Here is a 12260-nt window from a genome sequence, read left to right on the forward strand (position 1 = left end):
GCCGGTGACCCAGAATCCACGGCTCCTCCCTGCAAGCTGAACTGCCAATGGCACACGGCTGCACTCGCACTGTGCTTGGTCGAGTCCCATAGATTTGTACTGAAGTACTGTGATAGACAGTCACCCACACGGGGTAACTCCCCCGCCCCCAAATACAAGGAAACTGCTCTCAACATTCCTGTGACATGGTTCTAATCCCTTTGAGATCCTTGAGCTCTCTGACATACCCAGACTACTTCTAAACCCCTACTGTAGATTTCTCTACTCTTTCCCAAGCAATAGAGGCCCCCTGTAATCCCCAAACATCCCTATTATGACTCCAAGATTGACCCTTTTACTTAAATATCTATATATTGCCTAAGCAAAACCAGAAAATATGCACACACCACCTCCTGCCAGATGTTACAGGTAAATCAAAACTCCATCAGTCACCCAAACAGCTGTGCTCAAATTTAAGAGTCCCTCTCTCCCTTGTTCAGTTTCACAATGAAAAATAGCAAGTATGCAGGTAAGAATGAAATCCCTCTCAGCTAAACAAATCCCCCTCAGCCAAATTTCAGCAAAGCAACACATCTGCTCTCTCCCTTCTGACCAATACATCAAAAATGGACTGAAGAGAAAGAAAGCTGCTATTTATCTTCTTCCACACTTCATGGTCTTGATCGTTGAAAAATAAAGCTTAAAAAATGAGAAACACAATGTGGATTCCACATTTCTTACTCTCTCCTTCAACTAACTTTCCAAAATGTCCCATCACAGCCAAAACTGCTTAAGCACAAGTTTATAAAACTGTTCAACAAGGAGTCAGTCAAAGCTGCACTAAAACAAGTGTTCTGAAGCATTGCTTACAGACTCAGTGGTACTACTGAACTCCAAACAATGTTTTTAAAACTCACAGTGACTGTATTTCATCACCTGTATTCATACAAGCTAGTCGAGCTTCCAAAATTTGGGTTACAGTCCCTAGTTTAGTAAAAGAAAATATTAATAAGAAATCCCAACTCCTCTGTCAACACTTACTCTACAGAGTGAAGCTGAACTCTGTATTAAAGTATTCCTACTTTAATATCAAACAACTTCCAGCACACCCCATCACTGGCTGCACCTAGCCTAAATTTATTCTCCTAAAAAACTTTTGATGTGGAACCATAGTAAAACCAAAAGAAAAATCAGCCTAGGCAACAGCATACACAAGTCTATACTTGCTAATATGACCTTCAGTTAAAGCCAATCAGGCCAATTCTGAGAATTAAAAAAGAAACTCCTGTAAAAGGACTATACAAAGGGTCAGGAAAAATATTTTTTTCTCAGAGTTTATATTTTTTTATTGTTCTGAGAAGGAGAAAAAAATATACACAACATTAAGGCCTCACCTTATTATGTCCGAGTTTCCCTAGCAGTCCTGCAGGACTCAGAGCTGAGGGGATTAGCTGGGTTAGGGAAGGTGGGAAACATCTGCAGGACATCCCTTGAGCCACAAATGCTCAATACTTCCCTTGTAAAACACCAGTGCAAACAGAAGACACCACCTTTGTTATTCCCTCTGCAGAAGAGCAGACTCCTCACTGAAAACAAGGCTGTTGCTCATCTGGTTCCTTACAACATGGGCACGGCTTGGCTTGATCACCAGTGCTGATGGCTCCAACTAATCTGCTCATTTTAATGGAAACAGGCTGAGCTGTGGGACAGTACCTTGCACCCTTCATAAGGTATATTCAGAAATTGATTGGGGTGGGGCAGGAGTAGATATTTCCAGCTAAATTCTGAAAAGAATGCATATATGCCCAAACTTAACAGCTTTAGTGCAAATAAATTGCTGTTAACAAAAGAAGTGTACACAAAAAGAAAAGACAAATTTAGAATGCTGCTACAGTTGAAGTGCATTGAAAGCAGGGGGGGAAAAAGGTGATCTTTCATACCTTTGTGCTTAAAATAGAAGTTAAGCATGATGCCATGCCTGTAAACCAATGCCACTCTTAGTGGCTGTACTTCTCTCTCCAGATAACTAAGAGTCAAGGACTAAAGGATCAAGCCAAGTCAGGGCAGCAGGCTCAGTTACCTTTGGAGGTAAGGAATTGATTACTGAACAAAATTTACATTTTTATCAACAACAGCTATACTGAAGTATCTCTGAGAAACTGAAGGACATTTGACAGTCAGATAAATCACCATGATGGATTTTGGATGAAGAATGCCAAAAGAAGTCTTCTTTACTACTAAGGAAGCCAATATAAAAGCTTATGACATTTCAAAGACTGAAAGATAAATTATTTTAAGTAGGAGGATTTTGGAACTGAACAGTAATATGTAGAAACTAACTTTGTATTTGACTTTAAAACATTACAATAGGGTCAGGAGAATACCTTAATTATAAGGGCACTGTACTAAGAATAAATTTATAATCACTTCAGCAACAGTTACCCTAGCAGTAAGTTGTTTTTCATGTTTCTTAGAACTGGCATTTCTTTAAATTATGAAAGTCTATTTAACATCAGAAAAGGTTAATTAAGTACCTAACAACTCATCTATAAGTTAAATCAGAGACTTTAGCTTGCAGGACTGAAAGTGCTCTGAAGTTCAACAATGTGCAGTCTGTGGTGGTCACATGGGCCAAGGAGAAGAGTACACAGCTTAGAAATGTTCCAAAGGTCTCTCCTGAAAACAACATGACACTGACCTCCAGGAGTTTTTTTCCCTGGTCAAGTATCCAGTGACATTCAAGATGACAAGATCAGTGGCAAAAGCATGTTCAACCTCTTTCATTATACCTACCAACATATAAATAATCTCAGGAGCTAATGCAGTATGTACAACAAAACACTAAAGAAGGGTTTCTGTTGCAGCTGATCCAGGTAAAACTTGAGTTTTACTGAACTTTCTGTATTAAACAAAATTTAATAAAAAACTACTTGAATAAAATTAGTTCAGTCCTCCATTTAAGAAGTGACTATGCTCTAAACATATCAATAGTAAACATGCAATTAACTAATATGCAATATACCTATAATAAAAAGCTAAAAGAGAAGTACTTCAAATGAAATATCTCACATCAAAAGGCTCAGTTTAATCAGTATCTATTGAACAAATAAAGCTTGTGTACACAGTACAACTTGTACAGACCTGCATGTAATTTACCTTGTGTTTAACCCCTCTGCATTTTTTCTGCAGTACTTTTAACACTGTAGCTCATGGCATCTAAAATGGGTTAATGGATTAATCAAAGCTATGCTGTCCATAAGTGTTCTGCCACTAGAGAGTGTGCTCTGTATAAAACCAATCTTATCATTTATCAAAGGAAACTCATGTTGCCTGTCTCTTGCCTGGAGCTCAAGCAGTTTTAATGTCACAGGTACATTACCATGATGTACTAACTCAAGTTAAATGTCTTTTTCCATCCTCTGAAAGAACATGGAACATTTGGTTAGTAATTAAATCACTAAAGCTTTTGGAAAAAAAATGTTTTCCAGAGGAATTGAATCCTTGTTACCAGAATATATTTTTACTATTTGAAATCTTTGACCTTTCTAAAAACATCCAAAATTTAATATGGGAAAACTTGACAGCTATAGATGTGAATTCATCTGAAACAGGTACATTACCTTACACGAGGATAAACTCCATAAGTCTTCTGGTGTATCATGAAATAATGCAAAATAATGCAAAACAATGCTAATGTAGTAATGGAAACAAACAGTTATGTGCAAGAGCCTAAAGTTTAAAATAGTAAGGAAAAAAAGGGATGTTATTTTTATATCTAAGCGTGTAGATGAACACAAAATGGACCAAATTCCCCAGTATCTCTATCCTGAAAGAGAGAAATGTGAAAGTAATCCTAGAAATCTGTAGCTAATTTAGAAATGAATGTAGGCATTAATGATGAACATTTACATGGTGCATTTAAATTGCATTAGTACCAACTGCAGTTAAAGAATTTTTAAAAGAAATAAATGAAAAAAGATTTTAAAATCTCTTTTCATAACAATTAGTCTTCAGACAAGCTTTGCAAGTTACAGCAGACAATACTAAAGAGCAAAAGCTAACATTTTTGCTTCAGGTATTTTACAATAAGTCATGTATATACATTAAAAAGTATACAGGTAACATGCATGTATATCATCACAAAAAAGCTTACAGTTCTTTGTGCTTCTCCTCTGCCAAAATTTGGTCATTTGGCTTCAGCCCATACCTTGGGGGGAAAAAAAGAAAGAAAAAACACAAAGCAGTTACTCACATGAGAATATGGCCATAAAATGAATTTTTACAGTTTCGAATTATTAAACTATGTGTTTGCTGATTCAGATACAGGTATTGCAAAGACAGTCACAAAATTTTCTAAAAACTTGTAACATGTTTATCAAAGTAAACTTAACATCACACAAACTTTTGCTTTATATGTTGGCTTCAAACTCCACTGGACACTTTGGCTGACACTATCTACCAAAAATGACTGCACTTCATACCATGAACCATACATTGATCTTATCATTTGAATCTGCCAAAACATGAAAGGGAAGATTACAGACAATAAAAACACTAAATGTGGCTGTAGTGTTTCTCCCTGTACCAAATAAAACTATTGAAATAAATACCAAAATAATTCTGTAGAAAAAAAATATACTTTAACAACAGGCTATTTAGGGAAACTTCTGCAGTCCATACAAGCAACTTCTGATAAAAGTGAGTGCTTGAGAGAAAGAAACTTTCTTTGCTAGCTTAACCTAATGGCTGATTTAACAGAATAGGTTGCCAACACTGCCTGATCAGAGGGAAAAGAATGCAGTCTCTGCCAGGACAGCCTACTGCCAGCCATGCTGCAGCCTGCACTGTCACTCACGGTGGAAAACCTTTAAGGGGTGACCTCACTTTTGTTCTGCATCAGAGTAAAATCTTCTGACATGTCAAAATAAATTGTTCTAGTATTCTGTGGTGTCAGAATACAGAAGTCAAGTGTCCATTAGACAATTCTGCAAGCAGCTATCTGCTCACACTGCTGAAGGTTCCCACTGTCCCTTTGTCCTCTGTGTTTGTTCCTTACTGTAGACAACTGCAGAGCCATAAGTTGTTCCTCCTGAGGGAAGATTCTGGTCACCAACAGCTACACTCAATCTATCTTGCAAAATTATTTTTGTTTATAACAAATAGGCACAATATCCTTTCTCTACTCCTTACAGCATTTTCTGATGATACTCTCTGAAACTCATATTTTCAGCATCCATTTAAAATGCAATGCTGGACCAATGCTGGACAGCTTCTCAAGCTCACTAGTGCTCACTGCACTCAGACATACAAGACACTGACTGACTGATTTTTATTGTTTACAAACACAGAGACTTCCCCGGGTTATTTGCTACAGTATCATGCTGAGTTGAATCCATTTATCCACTTTGCTGCTAAATCCTTGGTGTAGACACTCCTAATGAGGATACAGTGGTTCATCCACGTTCTGCTTCCAAGTGCAGGGCTCAAGTTTGACTCAGGGTAGGCAGGGGTTTCCTGTACAGATTCAGGTCACTTGTTTCAATTCCCCAATCTTCTTCATACTTTACCATCCTATCAGTCTTTAAAGACACCAATTTTTACTCTTATGATCTTACATTTATTTCCAACTTAATGTTTTCTGTAATCAACAGTATCAGGCTCTTTTTCTTACACGAAAAAGGGTCTAGCCCAATACCAGTCTCTTCACAATGCTGCTACACCTCCCCAATATCTCCATTTGTCACATCTTAATATGAATTTCACTGATAGCAAGTACTCATGTATCAGAGAAAACGCAGTGAGTTACCAGGAAATTCTAAAAGGAACATCTTTCAGAAGTGAAAGGACACTGTCTCTTCTTATGAAACTTGCAATCTGACTTAAAATGAAATCAGGTCTATGTCCAAAGGATTTATCTGTCATAGATAGATACACTAATATGCAATCCATTTTGCAAATGGAGATCATTTTGCCCATTAACAAATATATCCACAGAAAGTCACAGACATCCTTCATTAAAAATTAAGCTGAGTGCTTTTCCTCTACCAGTAGTTAGACTATTTCAGCTTCAACTGTATATAATTTTCTTTGCTGAGAAACAAAATCTATCTTTGAGTTTTTCAAAGCTTCCAGAATATTTGTTACTACACCTTTTTTTTTTTTTTTTTTAACCACAATTTTACCCCCACAGTTATTTAGAGGAGAAAAAACTCAAACAAATAAAACCTGTCTTATTCAGCCTAGTAAGTCAGCTACTACAGAAATCATGAAACAGAAAAGGAATCTTGTTCAACAGATGTGTGATTTTGGGCTGTGTTACTGACATACCTCAGAGGGGCTGGGAGGGACACAGTTGCTACCCCTAAGGTTTGCAGAATGCTTCCTTTGGTGAACCTCAGCTTGCACAATCTTTTTCACCACCACCACCTATTTTTTTACTGTGAAAACAGTTTTAAAATATTCTTCCTAAAGACATTGCTTAGATAGCAAGGTGGCAAAGAAAACTTCCCACAAAGGGACATGCTTGTAGAGTTCAAATTTTTATGAGTACTTTATGCATTAAGACGCATATTTTATTTCATACACAGCTGCTGAACTATTTAATAAATTTAAATGTGCAACTAGCACAGTGAGCAGCTTACATAATATTTTCCCAACATGTGCTTCATAGGCAAGATTGATAAACACCAGTTGGGTCTTCCTAACTAATAAAGGTTAGATTTGTCACAACTTCTCTAAGTAACATTTAGGAGCTAACAATACTAAGTGCAAAAATTAAGCCAAAGATAAGCAAACAAAAAATTTAAAATAAGGACATCTAAACCCTCTAAGCAACCAGAACAACCAATTGTGTACGTATTATAGATGTAATTGCCTGATATTAAACTAGTGAGTAGAAGAGAGCCGTATATGCTATGGACGTAAGCAAAGGAGTGATCACAACTTCCTTTTTTCTACTCTGAAATTCCAAGTTCAACACTTCCTAGAACACAATTATTATTCTTTCAACTATCCAGTAGTAAACTGCAATAGTTTCAAAATGTTAATAGCCTCTTCATCACTGCTTGAGGTCCTATTTTAAAAAAGTAGGCTTAAGAGTAAAAACTTGCAGAAGGGTCTACAGCCTGGCTGTATAAGTGTCAGAACACGCTGCAGCGCCTTTCCAAAATTGATACATTGAAGCCCTTTGATTTGTCCTTCACAACCATTTAATCTACGGGAAGAGCAGCCCGTGTTCCAGACACGCTAGAGAAAGGCAGCTGTGCATGAGGCTGGGCAGCACAGGGCCGGGCTGCAGCGCTGACCCCATGCACAGCTGTGCCTGCACGGGGCTGCGCAGCTGCCGCTGCATCACCGGGATGGCTTCTGACAGCCCCACTGCACCGGGCACGCTGCAGCTCTGAGAGCTGCTTCTTCCCCAAACTCAGCTCCTCAGCAACTTTCTCCAGCCATAGCAGTCTGGTTTAACCTCTAGTGCCACTGTAATATGGCCACTCCAACACACCCTACTCTACCCAAAGCTGAGTGTCCCAGCTGCAGACACAACTGTAGTTTCTTTTAGCACCTATCATCCATCTCTAATGACACTTTAAATTGGAAGTTTCACAGCGCTACGCAATAACTTTTCCAGTGTCAAGAGAATTCTTTCAGACAGTATTTTTTCTGACACTACAAAAAGACATGTTTACACATTTAACTTACCAGGACAAATGAGCAATCTCATGTGCCTGCATTTCATCAATAAACAAAGGCACAACTAATTATAAATTCATAGCTATAGAAATCTCAAATATTTTTCCTCTCCACAAGCCTGGAAATAAAGTAAGGAACCCAGACTAAATCATTATTGCAGGCATTCTGAGAACATGGTGTTGAGGAAATTTGCTCTAGGTACACCCAAATATACTCTGAAAAAAATGCCATGGCCACTTGGAAGAGGTCTATTCCAAGAGCTAGAAGTACAACTCTGACCATTTGGTTACAGTGGTAAAAAAGGTGCTATATTCTTCACTTCTTCATGTACATTGAAGAACTTGCCCAGCATTCACCTGCAAGTTTATCATCTCGATTTCTGCCAAAATGTATCATTTTTATTATATGCCTGTTTTTAATTTTTTAAGCATACCAGAACTTCCAAATTCAACTTCTGTAATGTACTTTAATGATCCTTCTAAAATAGTAATCCCACAACTCCAGGATTTTTTATTTCCCAGCTTCTCATACAAGACAGAATGAAAATTCATGTACTTAGACAGTAGTGAACATTTTTACACAAATATTTTAATGCAACAAACAGCCATAAAGTACGGTTCCTTTCAGGCAGCATCCAATTTCACAAAGCCTTGACCAAATTAAAAAGAAAACAGAGCCTGCATGAAATATGCACTGGTGATAAACTCCAAACATTTAAAACATTCAGATCTTCTCTATCAAAAACTTCCTGAAAAGATGGCAACATTCACCTGTCCAAAAGCCCAAAATGAAACTACTGATGAGCAAATAGGTTTAAAAAAAATGGCAATAGATCTTCACAGCTTTAAAATTAAGTCAACTTTCAAAGTTTTTTAGTTGAATCCACCAATCTAAACAAAAAATACGTAATAATTGCACAAATATCAAAATGAAAATCAGCACACATATATATATATATGCTGCATGGACCAGAAAAGCCAAGATTAAATGTATACCAGGATGTATGAAAACCTGCATATCTATGACAGTAATATTGTGATCACTATTTTCAAGAGTACTTGTGAAGATCAAGATAGTAGAGATAAAAGCATTTTTCTAAACATTGACCATCAATGTGAGTAGTGAGCAAAAAAACCTCTATATTTAAACTATGTCCATGACAGAAAGCTGGGACAGTAAAGCACTCCAGGAAGTCCAAAATCTGTATCTGCACAGACATTACTCTGCTTTGGTTGATGTACAAATAAATACAAACTTCTTGCCTCAGTACATGGCTCTGACTAACCCTGCTCACCTTTAAATGCACTTGGGCTTTGCTATTCCATAAGCTTATTGTATTTGACGTGCTTTGCTGCACTTACTCCTTTAAGTATTCCCCAGATTAATTAAAAATTCAATACATGAAAGGGCAGATTTTCAACATGTTCTTTGAACTTTGCAGAAAAGTCATCAAAAAAAGGAACAGAGTGTGATTTCTCCCTCAGACACCTGACACCCATTGGCTGCATTAACTGGACCAGACAAGTAGATTTTATTTATACTAGGTTATGCTTCATCAATAAAAGAAGATACCTGTTAAGACAGAGCTCAGCAGAAGCATTTCTTCATAAATTTTCAAAGAAGCCATTAAGGAACCTTAAGGATTTCCCTATAGTCTTATTATATTTCAGATTAATTTAAAGAAGGTTGCATAAGAATGATTCAGCAATTGTATTACTTCAACTTCCAAGTGATGTTAAGGCTACCTTCACTAAGCTAAAAAAAAAAGGAACCACAGTCCTTTTTTTTCTTCTTTTTCATAATTATTAATCTTGTCAAAACTAGAACAAGGCATCTCTGGGACATTGCATTCACATGTCCTTTTTCAGAGTATATTGACTGATTTCCGTGCAGTTCTCACATCCCACAAGATCATCAGCCTTGTGTGAACCTGCTACAACAGGGCATCCTCATGAGCATTCACAAGCCAATGTGCACAGCGAGCCCAGCTCACAAAATATTTCTAATGCCTCAGATTTATGGGGGATGGGTACAGAAGGTCAGCCTGTTTCTCAAGTTCCATCTGCAATTTATCAGACAGAATAAGTAATGCTGCCATAAGTGCTAACTCCATTTCTTCTGACTTGATCTATACAGAGATCAAAAAGCAGTAAGGAAACTGCTTTTCCTACAGTAGTCAAATTGCATTTGAAGTATTTCTGCATTTTTGACAAGGTTACAGCTGCATAGAAATTTCAGTTAAATCTAATGTAGCCTTGCTCTTCCCACTAGCCCAATAATCTTTCCCACGCACACAAATAGTGTGAGTATCATGACTTGTACATGTCTGGATCATTACTTTGAGCTTGCTAAACCAGATTCTAGAGCTGTGAATTTTCTAAATCCAGACACAAAAAAAACCCAAAAAAATCCACAACCCAGACCACACATGGTATGTAAGTTTAGCGGCCCAATTCATCATGGACCAGATGAAAGCAGCAAAACCAAACTGAAGTTTTCTGTAACTGGCAGATACAAGGACCTTAGTCCAAATATGTAAGACATGTTTTTTCCCTCCACTAAAAAAAAAGACAGACCCAAACAGTACAGGCCTTTGATCAATATTCTGAAAGTCTCACTGCCTTGCCTGACTTGCACTGTTTTTACTCCAGCAGTTTAATATATTTACTTTTTTTCCCCCTGTAGACTGCACTGTTGCTTGGTCTCCTAGTTTCAGCATCTGAAATGCACCACACTCTCCATCCCCTCAAAGTTTCTTCCCCTCTTTAACCTCTCTCCTATTCTATACCAGGGCAGCTGGTCCTCCCTATCTTGTCACATTCCTTCCTGGCCTCAAGTTGACAGCAAAACAGAGATATTTTCTACACCAATTTCTGAGTTAAGTGACACTGTTACTTAAGGATGATCTTGTAACAGGTTAGACCATTTTAGAAAAAATTCTTACTGAATAGATACTGCTTTGTTGACAAATATAAAAGGCCAGATTGCCATCCCTGAAAAACTGGAAGATTAAAGACAGACTGTACAATAGCAATAAAACCCCAAAGAAAGCCTGCTTCCAGAAAAAGGTTTTTCAAGGATTCATTTATACCAACAAAAGAGGAAACTGATTAAAACACCTTTCAGACATTTCTTTGGGAAAATATTAGAATTGTGAGAGAATGTATAAATCAGACTGATTTCAACATGGATCAGTGCTAGACCCAACACTATGCCACACATCCATGAGTGATCTGGCCTCAAATACAGAAGCTACTGATGAAATCAACAGATGACAGGAGACTGGCACGGGTATGTCACGACAACTGACATCCATGACCATCTAGCAGACAGTAAGAGTTCAAAATACTAACACATGTGAAGCCAAATAGGTAAATTAAAAGCATAAAAAATGGGTGGGGTTAAAGGCATCTCACAGGGTAGTAACTTGGGGAGAGGGGAAGGTGTTTTGAATTGTAACTAATTCAGCCTGCACTTGTAACTCACACCAAACATTGAAGACAGCAATGAACTACTACAATCCAGAAACAGGAACAAGCAAACAAACCAAACAAAAATTAGCAAAAATATCCCAGAGTGAGCTGTCAGCCTCACTAATTATTTTTCTTATTTTTTCAAACAGAAAAACTTGTAGCTAAAGTGTTCAGCTTCAGAAGAAGAAATGTAGGTAGGATTAAAGCACACAATGGTGGTGGTGGGAAGGAGACTTGAAAAAATAGCAACAGAAGGTTAAGATACTTCAATCTTAAATTCTATAGAATGCAGAAAACAAATTACTTCAGAAAAAATTAATTACTTCATATTTATTAGGAAATAAATTACTTTATAGTTATCAGTGACAAAGAATTAAGTTTGGTTTGGGAAAGGGCACATACATTGACTGGCAGAGAACTGCACTGTTCAACTAAACAAAAGCATCTGCTTAGGGAAAAAATTAACTGCAACTCAAACCACAGGTACAGGGTACTTCATTTTAAAAAAATTCCAGACTTTAAACCTTGCTACAGGAATAGACATGTCAGAGCTGAGAGAATGAAGGACCGCCTTGGAGAACACATGGAGCAAATTTCTAGTGTTTTCCTTTTTACTCAGTTCCTGTCCACTATTATGACTGGAGTCTTTTTTGGCTGCATGACTCCCTACACAAACCTCTCTTCTTCAGAAAAAAAAGTTGGAATTTCTGAATGAAAGGGATTCAAAAAATATTAGCAAAATTTTTTTAACACATTACTTATTATGAAAGATGGATTATGGATTTAAATGTCAACACAGAATTAGCTTAAAATGACACTACTGAAACCTAAAAGAAAAAAGAAATACAGTTATTCATGTCATAAATTAAAACATAAATTTTGCTTCCCCCACTTAACACATGGATATGATCACTACTTTGAATATAACAATTACTAGGTCCAGTTTTTCAGATGTTTTTTTCTTTCATCCTTGATCAATATTTTCCTAGTTGTTTCTGAATTATTCAGAGTAATAAGGTAAGACGCCCCACTGATAATATGGTTGGAAATCAGGACTTTAATCAGCTATTAATATTGTAAGACAGATTTAAAGGGCTTTTGAAATTGAAGTCAAAA

General features: G+C 37.1%; 1 protein-coding gene across 2 annotated transcripts in view; it reads right to left on the reverse strand.

Moving 5' to 3' along the window:
- Positions 1 to 12260, reverse strand: part of ADK (adenosine kinase) — a 265882-nt gene that overhangs the window by 227683 nt on the left and 25939 nt on the right. For both annotated transcript variants that reach the window (XM_058028956.1, XM_058028957.1), the window contains exon 3: positions 4133 to 4186. In XM_058028956.1, coding sequence (XP_057884939.1) covers positions 4133 to 4186 — 54 coding nt within the window. The remainder of the gene's footprint in view (positions 1 to 4132; positions 4187 to 12260) is intronic.

Source organism: Melospiza georgiana, chromosome 8, assembly GCF_028018845.1.
Source record: "Melospiza georgiana isolate bMelGeo1 chromosome 8, bMelGeo1.pri, whole genome shotgun sequence".
Classification (NCBI taxonomy): Eukaryota; Metazoa; Chordata; class Aves; order Passeriformes; family Passerellidae; genus Melospiza; species Melospiza georgiana.